Raw genomic sequence first — 27,086 nt, 5'->3', positions numbered from 1 at the left:
CACCAATATGAACTAAAATGCACTTTTAACATATTATCTCTGTATTTAAAAAAATTATTTAGTTAACACTTGTATTAAACTTGAACTCAACTTTCTTACAAAGATGTGTTTAAGTTTACTACCTAAATACATTTTTAAATACATTTTTAGCACATTTTAGTTCATATTGGTGTCTCAAAATAGCACAGTGAAGTACACTTAGATGATCTTAAGAACATCTTAAGAAGTACTAAAGATGGATTTTTAGTATATTAAGTACAGAATTAGTGTGCGAAAATAAAGCACTTTAAGTACACTATGGAAGTCTACTACTTTTTCACCTGGGTAAACAGACAAACAACAACATACAGCAGTCTCGGACCTTATAAACAGTAAAGCAAAATTTTAAAAAACAAAAATGTTCCTACACATTTCATTTATTACGTTGCATAATAGAAAATGAATACATTATATTTGACATTTTTGGTATAAAAATGGTTTGGGTTTAGGGTAAGGTTTGGGGTAGGGTTATAACGTTATCGGTTAAAGGGAAATTAATTATACAGCAATCTTTATGGAAGACTTGTAAATGTTTTACGTTTTGTAGCTGTAAAAACTTAATAATGCTATGATTAAATATTGCAAATACGTCCACATGGTACACTTCAACATCTATTTAAACATACTAAAATGTTTTTTTTTTTTAAGTTACATCTAATACAACCAATTGGACGACTTTTGTCAAGTGTTTCCAGGCTGAGGACTATATGGAAAGGTGTGTAAGTAGTCCAAGAAAAGAGATTTCAGTTGGAAACGATAACTCGTGTCATTGTAGACTTTGGGATTTGTAACTTTGCAAATGCATTAACATACTAACACCAAATGAAATGTAAAATCATGAAAAGGAAAATAGGGGTTCTTTAAAACATTTTTTAATATGTCAGGGAGGTATAATTGCACTTAAATTAAAACTTACTTCAGTTTATTGACCAAAGATTGGCTTCTTTGCACATTTTAAATTCAACATAAAATCAAAATCCTTCAAAATTTCTTAATATTGCTTGTCTGGTCTTGTTTTATCATTATTTCACATTTTCCAGAAAAGATAAATGTAATTGGTTATTCCTCTTGAAATGACATTTTAGCCGGCATCATAAATCATGAAAAAGTACACATTTGTACCTAAAGAGTGCATACTACTGGTACCACACAAGTACATATCTGTACTTAAATAGTATTAGGACCCTTTTAAAGGGTTTATTTAAATAATATACAACTCTATTTCTTAAGAAAAAGCATTGTCACTAAATATTTAGGCTCATGTGATCATTAAACGGAGCCATGGAGGCCTGTCTGTAAAGTCTGTCATACAAAACAATGAGTCTGTGAACTCATTGACTGACTGGACTGTAATACAGCAGGGCTGCCTTTGGTTTCAAACCCAGAATTTTTTCCCCTTTGAATATACAATTCTTTCAAAAAGACTCCTCTTCTTTTTGTTAACTTTAATCTATTGCACGTCTCCAGTTAAATGTATCCACTCACAAAATGTGCCTATGAACTTTGAAAACCTATGCGAAGAGATTTGATTCATTGATGCATTCGTTTATTAAACTCACAACCATTGCAAGGTATAAAAAATAAATGATTGCCTCTCATCTTTTCTAAATATTCCAGTCTTTTTTCTGTATGCGTTGCTAAATCACTTTATAACACGAGGGGATGTTAAAAGGACGTCACATGGAAACAGAAAAGAGCCTTTCAGTGAGAGAGAGAGATTTTCATTTTGCCACTTATTTTCCATTATGGCAGTCATTTCAAAATTGCATAATTGCTTTCAACAAAATTGTCCCAATTTTAAATGGGAGAGAATGCAAACCTTGCAGCTCCTGTTACGAATATAGCCCTCGGCAATGCTTGGGGTCACAACCTCAAGTCTCTTTACACAGATTGGGACAAAAAGTTGAAGGCTGCAACACAATAAACACAGATTATATGGCAAGACCCCGGCATTTATATCCGTGAGGATACAGACACGTACTGTTATTTAGAGCAAAATGTGACTTCTGACGTAATATGAGGCAGATCGTTGCTTCAGACAACATTCAGTATTCAAAACCCATGAAACTGTAATTATCAAGTTGAAAAGAGGTTGCAAACATGATGCAAAATTTAAAAGTATGCAAATTACAAGACATTCGTATTACTTCTGTAGTCGAGGCATCATTTGTAATTTATATGCTATTAGCAACGTTCAATCTCATGGTTTAAAAATAAAGGTGCTTAAAAATGTAGAGGAACCATTTTTGGCTGAACATCTAAAGTTGTTTTCTGTTTCACAACAGGTCATTTGTAGTAAAAAAAAAAATTAAAGAACCTTTGACTGAAAGATTCTTTGTTGAACCATGTTTTGAACTGGCATCACTTCTCCATATACCCTTAAAAATAATGGTTCTAAAAGGGTTCTTTGTAGTAAAACACTTTTGGTTCTCCAAAGTACCTTTTAAGTCAATGGTTGTTAAAAGAACCAATTATTTCATACTTTTTAATAGTCTAAAGAACATTTTCTATTAACTTTTGTGCATCAGAAATGTTGTGTGGATTCTTTATGGAACCGGAAAATCAAAATCAAAGTGTGTATAGTAGCGCCCCTTAATGGCCATCACGTATAAATGTCATTTTCTAAACCAATAGTGTATTTGATGATGCATGTTTTAACAGTAGGTTTGAGGTATCATAAGTAATAAAAATGAGCGGATGTAATTGCACTGTCAGTAGCTTTTCTGTCATTGGGGTGGTACCCTCAAAGGTTCATTTTTGTACATTCATGGGTATACAACACATTGAAATGTTGTACCTTTTGGGGTACTATACTGTAAGTAGGGCTGGGTATTGGCAAGGGCCTCACGATACGATACAATGCGTTGCATGTTGCCATACATTGCAATACATTTTCTTTTTTTTTATCAAAAGTGTAAAAAAAAGAGCTGCATTTTTATTTTATTTTATTTTACTTTTTTAAGGCAAAATCCTTCCACGCGTTGGCTTATAAAGCAGCAGGTGTTTTTAAATTTTCTGCCATTTTCTCACTCCCGCTAACTGGCCGTATATGACAAACAACTGGACAGCGACAACTACAGCAGCAGCGGATGAGGTCGTTTGACACACATAGAGGTTTTTTGTTTTTAAATATCGATAGTAGAGATTGGAATATCGATACACTATCATGGAAAAATGTATCACGATAGTTAGCTGTATCAATATTTTTGCACAGCCCTAACTGTAAGGGCCTATTGGGTACCTTTAATGTTTTACCAGTTAAATGTTAGGGTTACAAAACAATAGGTCCCAAAGGTAATGTACCCCAAAATGTACAACATTGTATTAGGTTTTGTATACCTGTAAATGTACAAAATTGAACCATAGGAAACCACCCCAGCAACAGAAAAGGTACAGTTTTGTATCATTTTTCTAACAGTGTAGTAAATCATAAACGGGGCCATGGCATGAAAATCGGACTTTTTTCATGTTTAAGTGCTATGATTGTGTCCCCAGTGCTTCTATCAACCTAGAAAATGTGAAAAAGATCAATCCAGTAACTTAGTTTTGGTAAACCATTCTCTACAAGCACATGAAAAAATAGGTCGTTGAAATTTGGCTCGCCTTATGATGTCATAAGGAGCTCTTATTATAATATTACCACCCCTTAATCTGCACTATCCAATCACAGCACTGCCATTTAGTGCAGAGAAAAGCACAATTGAGTTGTAATCCCAACAAACCACCATCATTGAATTTCATCAGCTCATTTGCATTTTAAAGGACACACCCAAAACAGCACATTTTTGCACACACCTACAACGTAGCAATTTTAACATGCTATAAAAATTATTTATATGGTATTTGAGCTAAAACTTCACATGTGTGCTCTGGGGACACCAAAGATTTATTTGACATCTTAAAAAAGTCTTGCGCGCCATGGCCCCTTTAAGCAAAACACGTAATACAATTGCCGTATTGCTTTTATATTGTAACACATAATACTATGCTGTCACCTTGTCAGTGATATCCATCCTAAATCACATCTTATTATGAGCATCAAAGTTAATGAAGCATGAAGTTAAAACAAACTTGGTTTTGCAAGTCAGTTCACTCTACTATTTTAAGTTTTGACCTGTGATAAGTTGACATAACTGATAAAAACAAGTTGAAATTGTTTAACTTAATTTTTCACATAAAATATATGTTTGATGTTACAAAATGCTGCCTTTTTTACAATGGCATGACCTTATAGTCAATATGAAAGATATCAAGGTAATATTTTCACAGAATGTTTTTTACATTAGGATGATTTTATAATTTCTATAATGTTTCTATGCCCCATAAAAAAAACAATCATATGAGTTCCAGTGCAATGATAGTAACTCGATAAAGAAGTCATAACTGTATTATATTATCCTATATAAACCACAGCTTTTGTACAGAGCTATCATCTAATAATCTTTATTAAAGCATCTGTGATTACATTTAGTCCTTCAAGCCTTAACAAACACAAACTGTGACATCCACATGACTGTAGGGGAGCACAAGATCATACAGTACAATGATTAACAAGATGAGTAACAGCATACATTTATTTTCATGTTCATGGCAAAAGATAATTGAGCACATTAACAGCTCGACTAGGACGCTCGTGCATTTGCATTTGTCAACAAGACCAATACATCATTGTTATGAGGACAATATTAAACAGTGGTGCTCATACAGGCACATGAATGTTACGGACACACATTTGAGAAATCTTTATTGACTCAATCTTTATGCCTTTTATTTAGGCTTCCCAAATCATATGATCAATGAATTTCATTTTCAAATTCATCTAGGAATTCCATGAGGGTGGGAAGTATTTGTTACATTGACATTCATCCTAAATTTACACCCTGATTCAGCCAATGCTGATCAAAAACAGAAATATTTTGATAATGCCTCACAATGATAGTGTTCATGCTTTATGCTTACACTGTCAGGAAAAATAAGGTAAAAAACCAGGTACAGATATGTATAAATTTGGTACCAATATGTACTTTTGAGGTACTCATGTTGGTATCAATATGTCCCTCTGATGTACTAATATGAACTCTGCAAGTGCAAAGGTGTACTTTTTGAAATGGTACTTCCCCAGGGACTGCTTTTTTAAAGTTTTTTTTAAAGATGTAAAGTTAAGTCAACTTACAAAATGCTGCATGTTAAACGGTGATAGGAAAAAGTAACATCTAAAAGAAAATAACACACTTTCCCTTTAAATTATTTATTGAGAAAACACTGCGATAAAACAAGCACTGCATGTCAATACCATTTACATAATCATCTAAATTATTTATACACCAATCAATCATCATCTTTTTTCAATACATGTGGTTTTTACATTTCAGACAGGGTTTATATTTTGCCCTTTTGTAGTTAAAATAGATTAAAATATCTCATTTGCATAAAGGCTACATCATTCTGAAAAACAGTCCTGTTAAATATTTGCAAACATGTAAAATTGTCCATTTCTCTAAAACCCCAGTAATACTGATGAATACGCTACCATGTCAGAGGCATAGCTTTGACATTAGATTTGGCATTCATGGTTGTTTTATTCTCAGCACATTCCACGTTTAAAACTGCTTGGAAAATGCAACCCTCCTTTCCAATGCGGCATTTTAAAAAGTTGAAGTAGTGACACGCCTGGAAAAAAGCGCGTCTACATTCAAAATAACGTATTTGCGCTAAATGTGAAACGCCCTTACACTGTAAAAAATGCAGCAAGTTAAAACAACTTGGTTTTGCAAGTCAATCCAACCTACTTTTTAAAGTTTTGACCTGTGATAAGTTGACATAACTTATAAAAACAAGTTAATTGTTAAGTTAAAGTAACATAAAATATGTTGATTTGACAAAAATGCTGCATTTTTACAGTGTAATGTGTTAACTTCACAAAGAAATTGAAAAAGCTAAATTTAACAACAAAATTAAAAGCCGAAATCTGTATATCTAATACAGAACCCCTAAGGGGACATGGTGCAAAAATTAAATAAAGTTTAGTTTCATGTGCTCACGTGAAACTTTCATGTGCTCACGCAAAACCTTCATGTGCTTACGTGAAACTATCGCGCGCATGTGAAAGCGAAACTTTCACGTGCGCGCACGATAGCTTCACATTGTTAACACATTTTTACAGTGTTATGTGTTAACTTCACAGAGAAATTGAAAAAGCTGAATTTAACAACAAAATTAAAAGCCAAAATCTATATTATAAGGAGCCCCTAAGGGGAGCAAAAATTAAATAAAGTTTAGTTTACGTGAAACTATCGCGCGCGCACGTGAAACCATCGGGCGAAAGTTTCATGTGAGCGCGCGATAGCCTCATGCAAGCATGCGATAGTTTCACGTGAGCATGGGGAACTGAACTAAAAAAAAAGTCTGCACATGAAGGTTTTGCGTGAGCACATGAAACTAAACTTTAGATTTTTTACTCTAATGTCCCCTTAGGGGCTAGGTACTATTACGTGGCACAGAGTACGAAAACAAAAGGCAAGCAAAGAACAGTTTTTCACAGTTTCCTTGGCTAATATTTTGTGGAGTAATATAAATACAGCACCAATGTACTGCAACCATAGGGCTGTCTACCGTTTAATAGTTCAGCCTTCAAAAATAAAAATGATCTACTATTCCGAAGTATGCTAAATTACACGTGTTAGATCATGTAAACTATTAACGTTTGACTTTAATGCATTTTAATGCATACACAGTTCCTGTAGCTCAATTGATGGAGGATTGCAATAGCATCACAAAAGGCCTGGGTTTAGCACTTCACCTTTTACATTCACCCTACAGGGTGTCTTTGTTTGGCTGTTTTTACATTTGCATTTCTGTATTTCAAATAAACAGGTACTTTACACATATAATAAAGGCTCAGTTTAATCTTTCCCTTAAGGATTTCACTAAAGCTAAGTCTGATTAGCTGATATCTTGAATAAATTCATGAGCTCATTTCCATTGTGTTTGAGCCTTAATGTTCCCAAAAGCACTGGAGAGAGAGCGTTCTGTCATTTTCAACAGCACTGAACTCTCTTTCCATCATCTGCGGTTTCATGTAATACTCCAAACTATTTAATCTTTAAGATTACACTTTGTTTGTTTGTTCTTGCAAATGAACGATAAACTCTGTCTTGTTTTAAAATCACACAAAAGATTTGTGAGTGTGACTGAGCCTGTATAAGTATTGTCTACAATGGCTCATGAAAGATAAATGCATTGTGTTTTGTATAAATATAAAAGGGAATTCATGCATTATATTTCACACACAATATTACCACTACTTTTATTTGTAGATAATTGAAGGGATAGTTCACCTAAAATGTTGTCATCACTTACACAGCTTTTCATTTACTTGTTTACAACACAAAAGAATAATGATAATATAATACAAGAGTGACAAAACGATGGCAAAATGTACATTATGGGTTAACTATTCTTTAAAATGACATTTTCAACTACCCTCAAGGCATAATAAAGTTTATTAAAAGATAAACTCTTGGAGTCGAGGGTGTAGTGGACAGTGCTCCGACATATATTTGAAACGCACTTTCAGTAACCTGAGTTCGAATCCCGGCTCAAGGCGCTTTGCCGGTCCCGTACCCCCAGTATCAAACAAAGGCATAAACTGCGCCCCAAAAATGCATGCTTGAAACCAATAAATTACTGAGCGAGATCTGAATAAACACTGGCTCATTAAACAAAGCAGCATCCAAGTATTAGAGGTGTTTTCATGTAGTTAGAGTGCCCTCTAGTGTTAAGAGTGCTACAAGCCCAAAAAACTTTCTCTGTTTTGTTGGACATATCACAGTATATTAACTAAACATATAGTGTTCAGCCTGATCTAGACAACTAGTGAGACTCACAACATAGCTAAATTATGATATATAACAATAAAGAACACATGTGTCATACTTTGGGTAATACATTCTCCCTCAAATAAAATTATATATGCATACACCTACCATAATGATAAGAACTAGTGACGGGCCGATATATGACCATCGATCTGCCGATATTTCAATATATTTTCTGCGTCTGCCAATGATTCTTTCTGTTTCTTATATTTGTTATTCATAATGAAGACAATCAGATGTAAAGCCAATGTCTGACCAGTAGCAGCCGGTGCGTTCTCTTCCGAGAAGAGCAAAATATGTGTTTGGGGTTTAATGTGTGTGGCTCGTCATGTGAAAACATGTGTTCGGCGCGTCATAGGAACCAACGTGCACTGCGTGTCATGTCAAAATATGTGCCTGCTGCATACGTGCCAATAGGGTTCATGATAAAAAAGACGCTCACGTCTCGTAAGACACCAAACTCTGATTACACATGAGATTAAGCAAGTACCCCAAGCGTCTCTTTTATCATAAACCCTTGCGAAGCGTCTGCAGCAGGCATGTACACTCATTTACTAAAGGATTATTAGGAACACCACACTAGCATCTCGCAGTTGATGGAGATTTGTGTGATGCACATCCAGGTCATGAAGCTCCCGTTCCACCAAATCCCAAAGATGCTCTATTGGGTTGAGATCTGGTGACTGTGGGGGCCATTTTAGTACAGTGAACTCATTGTCATGTTCAAGAAACCAATTTGAAATGATTCGAGCTTTGTGACATGGTGCATTATCCTGCTGGAAGTAGCCATCAGAGGATGAGTACATGGTGGTCATAAAGGGATGGACATGGTCAGAAACAATGCTCAGGTAGGCCGTGGCATTTAAATGATACCCAATTGGCACTAAGGGGCCTAAAGTGTGCCTAGAAAACATCCCCCACACTATTACACCACCAGCCTGCACAGTGTTAACAAGACATGATGGATCCATGTTCTCATTCTGTGCCAAATTCTGACTCTATCATCTGAATGTCTCAACAGAAATCGAGACTCATCAGACCAGGCAACATTTTTCCAGTCTTCAACTGTCCAATTTTGTTGAGCTTGTGCAAATTGTAGCCTCTTTTTCCTATTGGTAGTGTAGATGAGTGGTACCTGGTGGGGTCTTCTGCTGTTGTAGCCCATCCGCCTCAAGGTTGTGCGTGTTGTGGCTTCACAAATGCTTTGCTGCATACCTCGGTTGTAACGAGTGATTATTTCAGTCAAAGTTGCTCTTTTATCAGCTTGAATCAGTCGGCTCATTCTCCTCTGACCTCTAGCATCAACAAGGCATTTTGGTCCACAGGACTGCCGCATACTGGATGTTTTTTGCTTTTCACACCATTCTTTGTAAACCCTAGAAATGGTTGTGTGTGAAAATCCCAGTAACTGAGCAGATTGTGAAATACTCAGATCGGCCCATCTGGCACCAACAACCATGCCACGCTCAAAATTGCTTAAATCACCTTTATTTCCCATTCTGACATTCAGTTTGGAGTTCAGGAGATTGTCTTGACCAGGACCACACCCCTAAATGCATTGAAGCAACTGCCATGTGATTGGTTGATTAGATAATTGCATTAATGAGAAATTGAACAGGTGTTCCTAATAATCCTTTAGGTGAGTGTATTTTGACATGACACGCCATGCACACAGAGTCACACGACGCGCCGAACACATATTTTGTCATGACGATCCACACACATGACAATGTTTTGATGAGTATCGCATTCGTGTCTCCTCGGAAAGTAAGTCACGAGTCGCCACTGTGTCTGACAGACACCAATCAGGATTTACTTTTAAACGTGATGTTACGTTGTGTTACACACAATGACACTCTGGTCTGGTGTGTAGCAAAGTCTTATTCAAACAGTAACGTGAGGTCTCAGATCCGCAAAACAAATGTCTTTTCAAGTAGTTAAAAAGGGTATGCATATTTATTTAGTTTTACCTATTTTCTTTTTGTCTCCTATTTACTGTAATTATCGGCCTCATTGCTTTTACAATATAGACATAGGCCATTAAAAACCCCATATCAGTAAAACACAAATAATATCCGCAGTATAAAGTTAAACAACTTTGTCATGCAATTGCAAGTCAATTCAACCTACTATTTTAAGTTTTGACTTGTTGAAATTGTTTAACTTAGTTTGTTTAACATAAAAATATGTTTTGATATTATTTTTTACAGTGATGAACCTTTAAAGTAGCTTATGTTTGGGCTAATATGTAAATGTGCCATTTTTGTTATTCTCCCATCCTTACAGACTATTTCTCCCACCCTCTTTATATTAAAGAGGAAGGCAGTTTATGCTTATGTACATTTAATGTAAACAAAATTCTGAGTATAAGCATAATAAACAATAAAACGACACTTAAGTGATGCTAAAAATCAAATCAGTCGCAAATGAAAACATACAGTATTCTATATTAAAATCAAACTTGTTTGCATCCCTCATCCTCTCCTTTACTTAATATTTTCAACAATGCCTTGGATCATGCAAACAATAAAAGGCATTATTATGGACCTTTAGAGAGTAATACTGTATGAGGGATGTTGGTATTATTTAACTATATTACATTGTTATCATTCTAAAATTTGTGCGTCAATCAGCTTGTTGCCCCTTATCATTGACTGAGTGTATGACAGCACCTGGTGCAAGATGATGCTGTTTGAGGTTGTAGGGTTACTGGCGCTTACTTGCCAGCATTTCCCTCCAATCATCCGACCAGGACAGAAGTCGCCGTTGGGAGGGGTTCAGTGGCAGGTGCTTGTTGTGACAGGCACTGAATAAGATGTGTTCCCAGGTAGGATTGGGCTCCACACCTTCAAAAGAAAAAAGATGTATTACACGTGATGTAAAGATGGCTCAACAAGCCCGAGATCCAGTTCATGCTCACCCAGGATATCAGGTTTGTCATCTATGAGAACGTCTCCGGTCACTATGGTCTTGTCTCTGGTCAGGATAATCTGCTCCAGGAAGTTAGGGCCCAGGTGTTTCTCTACCCATGCATACTGGGGACAAACATGCTTAATGAGAGGAATCCATGGAAACTAATAGAAATTTCACAGAAATGCAGACTTTACACCATAAAAATAATGTGGGAGCTTAAATTACCTTGAGTTTGACAAACATAGGGTACTATGCACACAAGGACACATGTTCGCTATCACGTGGTCACAAATTGACTGTAAAATTAACAGGTTTGCGTAAATCTTACCTTTTCATATGGACAGTAGCTGTAATGCTTTATTGGACTGGTGCAAATGAAGACATCTGTACTGGGTGAAGAAAGAGAGACTTAGTTTACAGATTTTAAAGGAATACCTGATCAGAGGTGTAAAGTACTTGAGTAATTTTACTTGATTACTGTACTTAAGTATTATTTTTGGGGATTTTTACTTTACTTGAGTACAATTAAAAATCAGTACTTTTACTTTTACTTAATTAAATTTTTTAAAGAAAAAAAGTACTTTTTACTCCTTACAATTTTATTTACAGTCAAAAAGTGCTTCTATTTTAGAGATCTATTTTTGCTTGCTCTGTCAAACCAATTGAATTGGGCTGATGGTCAGTTTAATTGAAATGTTATTTATTCTGGAGCCTTTGGACCACACTGAGGAATTGGCCAACAGTTCATCTAATGATGAAGACTATTTGCTTCTTTGAAACCGACAACACATGAAGTGTGACACGTATCCTGCTGTTTGCAGCCTGTCTATCAAGACCTTGTTCACACTGTCAGTCCAAATTTTGGTGCATATCTAATTTGAAAGACTCACTGTCCACATTGTGTACCACAACTGTTCAGATCCGATCTGTGCATCCTGTAGCCGTTTTCGGGATTATATGTTTCTATGGCAATGACGTCGTGCTGGCATGACAATCTGCCTCGACGTCTGATTTGTTTTATGTGACGTGACAGCATGACGTAACCGAAAAGCTACACAAATGCGATCAGGACGGTAAGACTGAAATGGGTTTCGAACCACCTCTGGATGTAGCCTGAAACGGATTAGAGAAACAGATTTCATGTGGTTTTTAGCCATTCACCGTTCTAAATGTGATTGGATTCCTATCGGATATGCACCAAAATCGGATTTGGACTTACAGTGTGAACAAGGTCTAATACACCTTATCCTGCATCGGCTTCCTGTGAGAGGCTTAATAGAGCTTGAAATTTAAGTTAAGTTCGAGGTTTTGAATTTTGAATAGCATGTTGCATACTAAAATTCATTGTCATTGTCACGGATCTCTGCATTTTTCTGTGTCTGTGCCGCGGGCTTTCTTTTCCGTGTCAGTTTCGCGTATTGGTTACTCAATTGTTTGGGGTTAGAACGACTTTCTGTAACATAAAATTACATCCAAACCCAACTCCTAACTCTAACGTCAGGCGACAATTGTTTAAAAGTATGGAATTTTTTTTATTAACCAATAGTTAAAGTGACATCCTAACCCAAAGCCCAAATCTAACCCCAAACCCACGCGAAAATGGTTTAAAAATAGGAAAAACAATTGAGTAATCAATACGTGAAACTGACATGAAAAAGAAAGTCTGTGGTACAGACACGAAAAATGCGGAGATCCGTGACAATGACACGGATAAATTAGCAAAATATTCTGTGACTATACCACTGAACTTTGTGAGATCGTGTTGGAAATTATGTAGTAGTCTTATAGTTTGATAAGGAAATACAATTAAATACAAACAGTTGTAAAGAATAAAACCTTGTATGTGGTTCATTCACTTCATGTTCTTAGAGAAAGCTTAAACATGAATCTCTCGTTTTCCTTCTTCCGGTTACTTTTACTTTTTTAATACTCAAGTACAATTTAATGTGGTACTTTTTACTTTTACTCAAGTATAATTCTGGCCACATACTTTTACTTCTAATTGAGTAAAATTTACACTCAGTACTTGTACTTTCATTGAGTAAAATTTTTGAGTACTTTTTACACCTCTGTACCTGATAATTTACTCACCCCCATGTCATCCAAGAGGTTTATGTCTTTCTTTGTTCAGTCGAGTACAAATTAAGTGTTTTGAGGACTTTTCTCAATGTAATAGACTTTATTGGACCTCAACAGTTCAGTTTTAATGCAGCTTCAAAGGGCTCTTAAAGATCCCAACAAAGGAATAAAGGTCTTATCTAGCAAACAATCATCGTATTCGCAAAAAATATGTACTTTTAAACCACAAATTCTTGTCTTGCATTAGCCGTGTGATGTGTCAGCGTGACCTTAAATCGCGTCTACCGTTCCTAGTTTGCAGCTTGAACAGTTTGAATGCATTCGCGCATCTAAAGCAAAGTAGAGTCACGTGACTCAAAAGTGAAGTCTATATTAAAAATTACCAGGTTGCCCGATGTCCTCACTGACACTCTTCCAAGCGAGGTCCTTTTTATTCCTGTCTCTATAGAAATAAGAACTTGTGTCGTATAGCTCCAGGTGACTGCTTATGGACAATATCAAGCTTTCCTACAGGTGGAATGAGTGACTCTCCACCGGGCAGGGCTGCCGCCACAGCACCAAGCAGGCTCCTGATTGGTTAACGTGGCGCAAAATTCCGCCAAAGTTAAATTTTTCAACTCAGGCGTCACCCGCAAATTCGCGTCAAACGCAAAATGCACAAAATGTACCACACATACTGTGCCAGGTGCTCAATTCGCGCAAACTAGATGTGCGAATGAGGCAGAATCACGTCTTCCACCCCGCACCAAACGCCTCATCCGCGCCGCGACACCTCCAGACGCGCGTCAACGTGTCTTCGCATTGACTTAACACTGAAATCACTCGCGCTTCACGCCTCTACCGCGGCTGGTGTAAACGCAGCATTATGCCTCGATTGGGATCGAGCCATTTGAAGCTGCATTGAAACTGTAAACTGTTGAGGTCCATTAAAGTCCACTATATGGAGAAAAATCTTGGAATTTTTTCCTCAAGAACTTAATTTCTTCTTGAATGAACAAAGAAAGACATAAACATCTTGGATGACATGGGGTGAGTAAATTATCGTTTTTTTTTATAAAAGTGAAATATTCCTTTAATATACAGACTAGCCACGCTTTTCTCTTTTGTAAGTTCATCAGAAGGGTGGATGCCTTATTAGTAAGGTTTATAAGAAGTTTTATACATATACCGTATTTTCCGGACTATAAGTTGCTCCGGAGCATCAGTCAAAAACACATTTTAAAGAGGAAAAAACATATATAAGTCGCAGTGGACTATACGTCTTATTTATTTAGAAAATGATTTCACAAAATACACGCCGAAGAAGAGACATTTAATCTGGAAACAAGAGTCATAAGTCACTCAGGTATATTTGTAGCAATAGCCAACAATACACTGTATGGGTCAAATTTATAGATTTTTTTAATGCCAAAAATCATTATAGATAATTATCAAGTAAATATCATGTTCTATGAATATTTTGTAAATTTCCTACAGTGAATTTATATCAAAAATGTATTTATCATTAGAAATATGTGTTGCTGCTAAGGACTTCATTTGTACAACTTTAAAGGCGACTTTCAAAAAAAAATTAGTTTTTGATTCTCGATTTTCATATAGTTGCATCTCGGCCAAATATTGTCCTATCCTAAACATCAATGAAAAGCTTTATTCAGATGATGTCTAAATTTCAATTTCAAAAAAAATTTACCCTTATGACTAGTTTTGTGGTAAAGGGTGACATTTATTCATTTAGCAGGCGGCTTACAAATGTTAGAGCGTTTCACTTTCAAGAGCTTCAATGTAGTATGAACAACCTGAAAGACAGCTTTTTAAATTTATGTAAAACATAAACTGTGGAGAAGTTAGGTGTTAGTCAGGTGAATGTGAATAAAGGTATAACTTACTTTTCCATCTTGGACATCTCCTTCACAGCTTCCACACCTCCAGGTAGAGGGTCCAGCTCCATGAAAAAGTCTTTTGACTCCCAAATGCTTACGGCCTTGTCCTGCATTCAATGAAACAACTGCATTATTCTCAAAACCACAGTTCATGCACCTTTCGACCAATCAAATTATGTAGTTTATCCAGTGATTCGACTATTAGATAAGAACTATTACAGGTGTTTTTTATCAAAAATCTGACAAATTACCATACACAAATAATTGTATAGAATATCTACAACTTTAAAGGCCAGTAAATAACAAAAGTATAATTCTTTTGTCATGACCAGAAAACCAGTTTAATGACACAGGCAACATTTTTGGGAGTGCACCTATGCTGACTATGTAGACAACTGATCAAATAGGATTGCCAGTCATGGAAAAACTGGAAATATCAGAGGATTTTACAACATGGAAATTTTCTCTAGGCAAATGTAGTATACTGCAGTATCTTAATACAGTATGATACATTACAATAGTAAATAATACACTTTGTTAATGTATAATACAGTATTATATTGACTATCGTGAATTGATATGTTGTATGTAATATTATAGTATACTCACTGTAAAACCTAACAGTTAAATTAACACAAACCATTTAAGTAAACCGGTTGCATTAGACCATTTAAGTTTTTAAACACATACATTTAAGTACTGAGAACTTGAGTAATGTGCAATTATGCACTTATATTTAAGTAGTGTTAACTTAAATACAAGTGCATAACTGCATATGATTCAATTTGTTTAAGTTCACAGTACTCAAATGTATGTGTTTTAAAACTAATGCAATCGGTTTACTTAAATGGTTTGAGTTGAGTTAAATTTTAGGTTTTACATAGACTATATTTACTGGAGATGCACTGATATTACATTTTCCACCGATACATTAAGCATAGACTCAATTCTGAAGAGTACATTTTGTTATTAATTTATATAATGACCATTTGAACATCAAACTATGTTTCTTTACATTTTCCATACAATGAGCTCAAATTTATTGCATCTTCCTGTTCTCCTTTGACTGACAGGGTATATCTCGCATGTGCTTTTTAGCGACCAGTATCGATTGTTGGCCGATATATCGGTGCACCTCTAATATTTACTGTGGTAAGGTTTAAAAAATATATAGTATCTAGGAATTTTCACTGTAAATTTACTATAGTAAATACTACACTATGGATAATACACTATGTTTCATGTGAGATACGTGTATTTTTGAGGTACAGTATTTCTAAAGAATAATGAATGAATGTACGGACAGATCAGCTGTCATTCATCAGGCATCTTGATGACAAGATGAGACACTTACAAACAGGTCACTTCTCAATTCCCCGTACTGTGTCGATACCCAGAAGCCTCGTCTGTCCTCTAAAGATATATACGGCTCGTTCGGATACCTCGACTTGAATTTCTTTAAAAATCCTCCCTCGAAATCTGCAAGTACACCGTCCATGTCCACCAGTACTCGAAGTCTCCGGTTATTCGATGACATGTTGGCAGTACATTGAAAGTGAAACGAGGAAGAGCCTCTCCTCACCAACCGCACGATCCTCGGTAGTAAAGTCATGATGATAGTACCGCAAACGAAACCTCTCAAAGTCCACCGATCCAAAGTCCTCCAAATCCAGCGCTGCCACTTTGCAACGTGCAAAGTTTAGTCTAATTATATATGAACAACAGGGAGGTGTTTTGTTACAGAATAAAGCAGGTCGTATTGTAGCCCATTCTGCTATCTCTCAGTTGTTATGCACATTGTTAACGCGGTTGTCTTTGTTACGGGGTCTTTTGTTTGTTTCAGCGGGGTCAGAGGGTCGCGATTTCATGCTTTTCCAGTACTCAGTGGTATTGAATTGCAGTGGTGACCTCCACCTATAGACCCCTGTTTTTGTTTACAGTTGTACAAATGCCTGAACAGCTGCAAGATGACACAGTATCACTGTATGCCAAACGCAACCATTGTAAACAATATAATATTATTAGTATGCACTGTTTTTGCCGTTTAGTTTATTCCCTTCATGTCAGCAAACTAATGTTGTTCCCAGTCTAAACGGCCACGGGAAAACAGCCGGACCAAGATAATTCACTAGGGAGAGATAACCCACCCAGATACCAGTTACGCGTTAAGAATGTTAAAAACGACTTTTTACAATATGTAACTTGTTTTATTTAACAAATGTTATTCGTTGAATTTATTGTTTAACATGTTAATAAAATGTAACACATGAAAGATATGATTCTAAATTAGTTCGTGCGAATATATAAATAAACAACTTGATAGATCTTTTAACTCGATTTTAATCTAAAATAACAAAAATTGTATTGGCCTAAATTAGATGTCTGAAGATAAAAAATGAAGTTTGTTTTAAATAAACTTAAACCTAGTGTATCCAAAACACACAAATTTATGTGTAAACTTAAATGTTACGTTGTTTTTATCTTTTTCCGCTCTACATCAAATCTGACAACACGCACTTCCGCCTGCACTGGACATCGGTTTGAAGAGGATCATCTATCCAATCAGAGCATCTTTGTCAAACCACTTATTTTCTCCTTTTTACGGCCGTTGGCATCCAGCTTATAGGTGCATTACTGCCCCATCTGCTTCGGAGTGTTGATCAAATAATAAATAGGTCTACAAAATAGACTGTAAAAAATACACACAAATTTCCTTACCCCCATTTCCTTCTCAGACGAAACACTTCCTTTAACTTAAAGCTACTTACAGAAAGGATTTTCCAAACGGAAGTGAGCATCCACATCCACATGCTCACGCTCTTCAAAGGGTATATAAGACAAACGTAAACAACATTTGACAAAATTATACTTTTATGCAACTGAATTCTGGATTTCACGCGCATGTGCAGCGTTGTCAAGGTAACACTGATCTATCAGTCACTTCGCCAACGGAGATCCAATCGCTCACTTCCGTATTGACAATAACGTTACCCCAGATGATTGAAAAGTTAAACATGTATAATAAAGAACTGCTATATGTGTATGTGACAACGTCCGCTTTTGCAGTTCGCTTTCCAATGGAACGAGAGAGTTAACTTTCCCGAAATCTCGTCGAATCAGAGCTGTCACTCAAACCTCGCGATATTTGGTTGTTGTTGGCGGCTCTGGGGCCGTCCCTTCTGTACAGCGGAGCTGCTTCTGACATTTGAATGAAAAACAACTCCACAAAAGCGCAAAACGATGGCTTCAGCTCTGGAGCAGTTCGTAAATAATGTGCGGCAACTCTCCGCTCAAGGTACGACCGTGAACACGGCCCGTGAACACTCTTAAATAAAATCATGCTAACGAATGCATCGGCTAACTAGCTTAATGCTAAAAACCGATAGCAGGACAAGTTAGCCCGATAGCGTGCTAGTTGTTTATATTTTATGCAGCAACACATGGTGCTTGGAAATTATAAATGAATGCTATATTTGCCCTATAAATGCCTTATACTATTAACACACAAATAGTCTATGCTTGAAGAACTGTTAAGACTTTATCCTGGTGCAATGACTGAACGTGTCACGTTAGCTGAGTCATTTATGAAATAAATCAAATTGGAGGGGTTTTGAAAGAAGCGGCAGTAAAATGGGATGCTGTGATCGGTCCAGAATGATCCAACCTGTCACATGATTTTTACTGTGATAAAGATTTGATCCTGCGGGTGTGTTTTTCCTCAATGGAGATCACAACTAACTTATCCTAATATTGGGTTACACTGTATGTCCAATCAATTTCCTGCATATAGATTTACACCAAGGTTGATGTTTTTTGGCACAGGCAGCTACCGCATGGAAAATGACAGGACAACATCAGCATTAAAACCTAAAACATTGCAGCAGCAATGGAATGATACAATGATTGCATTAAACTTTGCTTGCTTTTCAGCATTTGGGTGTGTAAATGTCAAGTTTTTATTCATAAATGTCTGTGCTCCTGCTTACAGGTCAGATGACCCAACTATGTGAACTCATCAACAAAAGTGGTGAGCTTCTGGCCAAGAATCTCTCCCACCTGGACACTGTTCTCGGAGCTTTGGACATCCAAGAACACTCCCTTGGTGTTTTAGCTGTTCTGTAAGTTAGTGGTTTATTAATATACATGGCTGGTCTGATATAGCGAAACATTTTTTTATCAGCAATTCCTTGGAAACCTAAAAAATAAATACAAAAATAAAATCATTGCAATATTCCCAATTCCCAAATAATTTTTAGTTGATCCACATTTCAGTATTAGATTTCAGTATTTTTTTTTTTTCATTTCTTGGTGCCGATCTAAAAAAGTTGTTGTAACTGCCTTCCAGGTTCGTGAAGTTTTCCATGCCAAACATCCCTGATTTTGAGACCTTGTTTTCCCAAGTCCAGCTCTTCATCAGCACCTGCAATGGAGAACACATTCGATATGCGACAGACACATGTACGTGAAATGGCAAAATAAACACATCTGCTTTCTATAGCACAGTTTAAACTTTAGTTTTTCTCTTCTGTTCTTCGCATTTTTATTATTTTCTTGTCCTTACAGTTGCCGGTCTCTGCCATCAGTTGACAAACGCCCTTGTAGAAAGAAAACAGGCAAGTTAACCTCTGTTAATGTTCATTGGATGTTTTCTTTCTATTGAATAACAAAACTCACATTAAGTTCTTGTTTTTCCACAGCCCTTGCGTGGAATAAGTATAATCAAACAGGCCATAGACAAAATGCAGATGAACACAAACCAGCTTACCTCAGTTCATGCAGACCTGTGTCAGGTGAGTTATGAAATGAAACAGCGGAATGATAGTAGTTGGCCTTTAAGGTCATTTTTATAAATTGAATGGGTTGCCTTTCTGTACATTACCTACAGCAGTGGTTCCCAAACTTGGGGGTGCGAGATGGTGCAGTTTTATGAAATTATATAAAATACATTCATTTATCATACATTCTGTGTAATCAAACCTCACAAAAGTATAGCTACCAACCAACAACACTACATTGTATAGTTTTGTTAAATTGTAAATGTGCAAAAGTGGAAATGATTAAACAAAAGTAAAAAACTAAAGACAAGACAAAAAACAGCAATTATGATAATGATATTATTATAAAGCAATTATAATAAGCAAAAATGATTTAGAAAAATAGGTATTTAAGTAATAATAGTATGTATAATAATAATGATGGTAATAATTACATTAATAATTCTAAAGATGGATATTACAGGAATATTAATAATTACAATGTTAAAAGTAATGCTACATATGATGATGATAACTATAGTAATGTCCATAATAATAACTTAATATTAATAATAATAACAACTACTACAATATTATATTAAAAGATGGTGATGATGATAATAATATTTTGTGATGACGGCTACAGTCATTTTAATAATGATAAAGGTAATAATAATGAAGATGATGTAGTAATAATAATAACACATACCACACCAATCCAAACTGCGATGTCAGTGTATGTTTTTTTTTTTTTAATTCAAATTCTTCGTTTGAGAAAATGTAATACATTTTCTTTGGGGGTGGGGGCGCATAGGAATGCACCCTACATGGGGGGAGAGCGTAAAGTTGCACCACGAAATAGCTTACAATGTTAGATGTTATGCCAGCAGTGCAACACAAAAATACATAGCACACACAATATAATGGAAATTTTACTTTTTGAATATGAAACTTATCATCTGCCATTTTGAAGTCATTTTTGTTACTGATCTTGGTAATGGATTCTGGGATTGGCTTGCCTGTAATGATACATGCTTAGTGAAAATTCATAACAAAAGATAACTATATATGCAATTCCAGCGTTATGGATGTGATATTTGTAGTCAAACCTTAAAATATTAATACTCAGTAATAGTTACCAATGCTTTATTACCAATAAATTGAACCATCTGTTTAAATTTTCCTAGACCCCTGAAAAATTGAGCCTATGTATCCGAAAAATATATTTACTTGTTTTTTATTTTACATTAGGGAAAGATGCAGAGACCTTGCATGGGTATTTAAACCACTAAATATTAACATGTGCGATACCAGTATGGTTAAAAACTTTGGGTAAAAACGTTTTCATAATAAGGTTGACATTTGTATGGAATTGCGCATGTTGTTATAAAATTACTGTATAAATAACTTGGTTTTTTTTGCCAATCAATAATTTTTGTGCTGTTGTAATAATTAATGCATTTTACCGCTTTCACTTTATTTATTTAGACTTGATTATGTGATGTATATATTGTATTACTCATGTTACAATGTTGTATTTACAGTTATGCCTTTTAGCAAAGTGCTTCAAACCTGCAGTACCGTTTCTGGAGTTGGACATGATGGATATTTGTAAGGAGAATGGAGCGTATGATGCAAAGCACTTTCTATGTTATTACTACTATGGCGGCATGATCTACACGGGTCTTAAGAACTTTGAAAGGGCACTGTATTTTTTTGAACAGGTATTATCACTTTTTGTTTTATTTTTTCTACACTAAGTTTGTCTGCACTAAGACTAGGTGATCAATCTAAAACAAGTCTTGTCTTTTTTACTATTTGTATTAGATGTAATGTTGCAAAATGTATTTTGTTATGATTAAGAGAGTTCTCTTTTCAGGCAATAACCACTCCAGCAATGGCTGTCAGCCACATCATGTTAGAAGCATACAAGAAATACATCCTGGTGTCACTCATCCTTCATGGAAAAGTACAGCAGCTACCCAAATACACATCACAGATCGTAGGGCGATTTATCAAGGTAAATCACAATATTATCATTTTTTTTTCTGCCACAATCTAGTTTTTTTGCCACTTTAAAGGTTAAGCTATTCGTCTTTTCTATGTGTGTTTATGTTCTAAAGCCCCTTAGTAATGCTTACCACGAGCTGGCACAGGTGTACGCCACCAATAACCCAGCAGAGCTCCGCGGTGTGGTCAACAAACACAGCGAGACATTTACACGGGATAACAACACCGGCCTAGTCAAACAATGCCTGTCATCCGTCTATAAGAAAAACATTCAGAGGCTAACCAAGGTCAGTTTAACTAGCATACATAGAGACTCTGACATAAATAGCTAATTCTTTATATTTTATGTGGATGAACAATCCCTTTAATGTGTTTTTTACCAATGGAGTGCATATTGTTCATTTTGTCAATCAAACTATCATTTTGGAGGAGTCAACTATTTGTTTCCCTCAATTTACAGACATTCTTGACGTTATCCTTACAAGACATGGCAAGTCGAGTTCAGCTCTCTGGCCCTCAAGAAGCCGAAAAATACGTCTTACATATGGTATGAATCCAGATTCACCTTTACATACAGATTCTGTAATCACATCTGTTTATTTTACATCAGTTTCAATCAGACGTGGCTTTAAGAAGATTGAACTTTTGACCGAATACTTCTGCACTGACTAATGTTTTCCTCCGTGTTGTTTCTTGTAACACAAGACAAAGTGCAAAAATGTGTGTTTCACATAAATAACTTGTGATTCTGGTTGCATTTGAAGTTTGGTGGTGTTTCTCTCATAACCTTTCACAGATTGAGGATGGAGAAATTTATGCAAGTATCAACCAGAAAGACGGTATGGTCTGTTTCCACGATAACCCTGAGAAATACAACAACCCTGCAATGCTCCACAAAATTGACCAAGAGGTTTGTTATTATATTTTAGTAAATAGGTTGAAACACAAAGTAATTTCTTCTGCCACGGATTTGGAGTTCAGAATAGCGGGTTACCCTTTAGGCTGTTTGTTTTGAATTTCATATTAACTCAATAGACGGAATAGCTGTTTCTTAATATTATAATTTCTTAGTCACAAATTTGATTGATAGTTAATTAGTAAAGATAGCACCTATTTGAACATTTGCTTAGAAAAATCCGGACGCGGGATCCAGACGCGTCCAGCGGGCGTCAGTGTTCGCTTACCCCGCTGATCACAGCCTGATCTCGGTCACAATTTCCTGCTGGCTCTGATGTATCTGTGTTTGATGGTCAAAAAATTTGTGTAGGGTTGATCAAACCAAGCAGTATTTGGTCTCATGAATCTATTACTTGTTTCTTTTATTCATATTTAGACTTTTTGTTATTGTTTTGGAAGTTAATAAAACTATATTTATATACTATTGATTTTCCATGTAATCTTAACGCAGTACGAGCACTCGCTTTATTACTGGACTTTGTTCTTGTCAGTACTACATAAAAAAAGAATAATTAAGTGTTTATATTGTAACCAGTTTTCTTTATAAGTCAGAGAGATGTTACTGCTTATAAATATCAGTGCTGATATCTCACAACGTGTTTTGATAGTCGTGTCATGGAAAAAAAATTATCAAGTGTCCCAATGTGTCTTTACCCGCAGTTCCAAAAGGCGTTTTTGCGGCCTTTTAATGGGAGAAGAAATGCTTAAATAGACGCTCCAGATAAATCCATATGATTGTTTTTATTGCTTTATTTGCCAAGTATATTTTAATTGTCCACACGATGTCAATTATTTACATTTTTTAGATTATCATTATCAAAAATTATAATTACCGCAACATGATATTACATTAAATATATGCATTTACAAACTCATGTTTCGGTAATGAGAACTAAAAAGTTGTCTAGGTACTATGACAAAATTTTAACTTTTATTTAGAGAATAAAAATAAAAACTGCTTACCTGGTAGCCATCTTAAGTGTCACAATCAATTATGTCCCTTCCAACAATTTTTTTATGTTCCTTGAGGGGTTAAACAATAATTGAAAATTGTTGCGGAGGATGAGAAAATTGGTCTTGGACACATTTATATTGCTTATTATTGTCTCTACATTTACCAATGATCACCAAATACCACATGCTTCTTTACTGTAAATGTATAACATGCACTGAAGCTTTTTATTTTTTAGGTTTTTTTAATTATAAATATTTCCATATCAAAGAACCCAAATCCAGTCATGGACACGTTGCGGTAATGAAAATGTCCCCCTTAAATGTGGATTTGATTTGAAATCATGTGCAAAATAGTACATAAAGAGATGTTTGTATTTGTATGCTTCTTATTTTGATACTCTTACTTTGCATTTACTTTTTTATCAAAATGTTTCATGACACCTCATAGGTCTAATTTCGCGAAATCACCCGGTTGGGTTCACAGACTGATTCATGAGCTAGGAAAGTTATTTAGATACACAGAAAGTGTTTAAAACAGCTTCTTCTAGACATATTGAAATCCATAACTCCACAATATCGTTAGCAAACAGACTTGGGCTAGTTAACAAATCAGGTCTCATTGGCAGGTATAAGCAAATATCTTATAAGAAAATATCTTCCTTTAAATTTTACTCCGAGCTTTGTAACTCTGCACATCCCCTTTTATGCTTAGACTGCTACATTATTCTGTAACTACAGTTAAAAAGGGAAAATCCATAAAAGGGGCTCTTTAACTACCAAAGTGACATTTGCGAAAATAAGGCATTTTAATTACTGACTAATAACCTTTTCATTCCCATTATAATGAAATAACTAAACCTAAACATAAGAGCCTGATAAACAATTATAATTTACAAAAAAACATGTCAGAAGCACATAGAGGGATTTACATCTGAGCTCCTTAAATGTAAATGTATTATATACTATAATAATTAACAGATCATCTGTGTGTTTACCTGTATTGAGAAAATAAATAAATTATCAAAATTCATTACATTTTCTGCCTTTGACCCTTATACAGATGATGAAATGTATAGAGTTGGATGAGAAACTAAAGTCTATGGATCAAGAAATCACCGTAAACCCCCAGTTTGTGCAAAAGAGTACAGGTCTCAGTTTTTTTAAAGCCTAGGCATAAATTGTGCAAATAATTAAACATAGAGGACAATAAAATTTAGATTTTTTTAGCATCCATTTTGTTTGTTTCATCTTTTAGAGTATGGGAACGCAAGAGGACGATGTTGGCAGCAAGACGTCAAGCTACTCTTGAGAAGATTGGGTGGATCGCTGCTTAGTCCCGCCTCCCTCATCCCAAAGCTGGAAAACCTTCATGAGAGCAAAATCAGTTCTGTTTCATATGGACTATATTAAAGGAAAAGATAAATGTGTGAAATGACCCTCTTTTGTTTTGTCACAGTGCACCCTAAACAAGAACTCATTTTTTGTCAATGTTTTATTTATCAGTGCTCGGTTGAAATGCCACTGCATCATTTATGGTCGTACAAATAAAGATACCGGAATTTATATTTGTATACTTCTCTTCATTTCAGCACTACAGAATGGAATGCCAGGTAGTTGGATATCTTCCAACTCTTGGCCAGGACCTGCTTTTGATCGAATTAGTCTTAAATGGGCGATATCATGTAAATCTGACTTTTTCCATGTTTAAGTGCTATAATTGGGTCCTCAGTGCTACTGTCAACCTAAAAAATATGAAAAAGAACAAGACAGTTACTTAGTTTTGGTAAGCCATTCTCTGCAAGCATGTGAAAAAAATAGGTTGTTGTAATTTGGTTCCCCTTGTGATGTCAGAAGGGGACCTTATAATAATACCGCCCCTTAATCTGCACTATCCAACCACAACACTGTCATTTAGTGCAGAGATCAGCTCATTTGCATTTAAAAGGACACAACCAAAAATGGCACATTTTTTTGCACACACGTAGAACGTGCCAGTTTTAACATCTATATACAGGGTTCCCACGGGTCCTTGAAATCCTTGAAAGTTTGTTAATCTGGGGGGAAAAAATTCAAGGCCCTGGGAAGTTTTTGAAAATAAACTTACATAGATACAGATCATTGAAAGTGCTTGAATCTATTTTATGCAAGAAGTTTTCTGGGGGAAAAAAATCCATATTATTCCCTGTGTAGTACAGGATAATATCATAAAAATTCTAGACTTTTTAAGCACACATGCTAAACTGTTCGCTTTAAATGCTTATATCTTCTGTATGTGAATGTTGATTCATACCAAAATGCTTTTTTGCATAGTTCCTGGCTCGTGCATCACTTTGTCTTTGTCGTTAAGCCTCATCATTGGTTGAATTTGATATACACATTCAGACTCACCCTTGGAGGCGTCCCTAAAGTGTCACCGCAGTGATGCAGCTCGAGTTTCCTCAAAAGGGAACTGTAACAATTTCTTTTTAAAAGGTAACATGATGTAAACTTGCTCTCACTTGAAATGTGTCCCCACATTTAGTCCTTGAATTTGAGGGTATTGGACCTGGAAAGTCTTTGAAAGTTCCTTGAATTTGAAGTTAACTAAGGTGTGGGAGCCCTGTGGTATTTTGAGCTAAAACTACATTTTATGTACTCTGGGTCTTAAAAAAAGTCTTGTGAAATGTCCCCTTTATATCAACAGAGAAAGACGGAACATTTTTTGAATTGCAAAAGCCTGTTGTGTTTTTCTTTCCAGATTTTGTCATCAGATTCGCTTTTTATTTCTAGTGCATATTTGACTGCTCAAAGATGTTATGTTATACACAGCACTGGAGTAATTCAAGTAAACAGATGAAGTGGTGAAATAGCTGTGCTGTTGTTTCAGTCCTCTAGAGGTCTCCCATGTTTCGGACTGAACCATAAATAGACCTTCAATGAAACACTTTCAAAAACCGGCAGTAATCTTATGAAAACACGTTCATGTCAAAAGCAGATGATGAGGATGGGTGATCATGTCATAAAAATAATGTCACAATGCAAAATGTAAAAAAAATTTTTTTTTTTCAAAAATAGCATAGCATTCCCTATTTTTTTAATAAATACATTATTTGTGATTTTCTAACATGTGATATTTTAGTTTAAAATGTGATATTTCAGTGTCATAATAGTAAGTAGTAAGCCTCGTGTATTATAATTTATTATTCTTTAGTCAAGATGTTGAGGTAAAATGTTCTTGTCAAAAGTAGTTTCCTACGTCACTGGCAGATTAAATAGCCAAAAAATGATTTGTTTTTTAAATGTATTTTTATTATGACTCATCTATACTGCATGACCAGCACATAAACTCTTTCTCAGATCACAAGTGAAGATGCGTCAACGAACACCACCTTCATGACCACATTGATTTTCATTTTCACAACTTTAATGCAGGTAGGCATGTGTACCGTGTTTTTTGCTTGAATGACATAACCAACATGAAGGAGCGACTCAAACCGCTCTGCAGCCAATCACAAAGCTTCAAGCGGTCTACTTGTCTTTGAACAAAGACGGGCGCTTTCGTCACCCAACCAGGACGCGCGTTTCTTTAAAAAAAAGCTGGAGTTGAACGGAAATGGCACGGATAATAGCCAATCAGAGGCGCG

At 35.6% G+C, this 27,086-nt stretch overlaps 2 protein-coding genes and 1 long non-coding RNA gene across 4 annotated transcripts in view; 1 reads left to right on the top strand and 2 right to left on the bottom strand.

The window, feature by feature from the left end:
• Positions 1-4,466: 4,466 nt before the first annotated feature.
• LOC129420942 (5'(3')-deoxyribonucleotidase, mitochondrial) lies at positions 4,467-17,691 on the bottom strand. 2 transcript variants are annotated; one of them, XM_055176125.2, is made up of 5 exons: positions 17,557-17,691; positions 14,795-14,895; positions 11,158-11,218; positions 10,837-10,951; positions 4,467-10,762 (listed from the first exon to the last, which is right to left on the bottom strand). In XM_055176125.2, exons 1-5 carry the CDS (start codon positions 17,689-17,691, stop codon positions 10,623-10,625), a joined length of 552 nt encoding a protein of 183 aa, XP_055032100.2. In that variant the 3' UTR covers positions 4,467-10,622. The 2 variants fall into 2 exon arrangements, with proteins under 2 accessions (XP_055032100.2, XP_055032099.2); XM_055176124.2 differs by lacking the exon at positions 17,557-17,691 and adding an exon at positions 16,143-17,432.
• LOC141363678 (uncharacterized) overlaps positions 4,467-27,086 on the bottom strand; it is a 416,667-nt gene continuing 394,047 nt past the window's right edge. Inside the window, exon 2 of the long non-coding RNA XR_012369189.1 lies at positions 4,467-8,470. This is a non-coding gene — a long non-coding RNA (uncharacterized lncRNA). The remainder of the gene's footprint in view (positions 8,471-27,086) is intronic.
• On the top strand, positions 17,757-25,026 carry cops3 (COP9 signalosome subunit 3). The gene is made up of 12 exons (XM_073866582.1): positions 17,757-18,083; positions 18,777-18,906; positions 19,134-19,246; positions 19,352-19,401; positions 19,486-19,578; positions 21,087-21,266; positions 21,422-21,562; positions 21,666-21,839; positions 22,013-22,099; positions 22,349-22,462; positions 24,524-24,608; positions 24,723-25,026. The coding sequence occupies exons 1-12, from the start codon at positions 18,029-18,031 to the stop codon at positions 24,770-24,772; spliced, it is 1,272 nt and encodes a 423-aa protein (XP_073722683.1). The 5' UTR covers positions 17,757-18,028; the 3' UTR covers positions 24,773-25,026.

This window comes from Misgurnus anguillicaudatus, chromosome 4, assembly GCF_027580225.2.
Source record: "Misgurnus anguillicaudatus chromosome 4, ASM2758022v2, whole genome shotgun sequence".
Classification (NCBI taxonomy): domain Eukaryota; kingdom Metazoa; phylum Chordata; class Actinopteri; order Cypriniformes; family Cobitidae; genus Misgurnus; species Misgurnus anguillicaudatus.
Note: the sequence above shows the minus strand (reverse complement) of the source record. Positions and strands in the feature narration are given on the sequence as shown.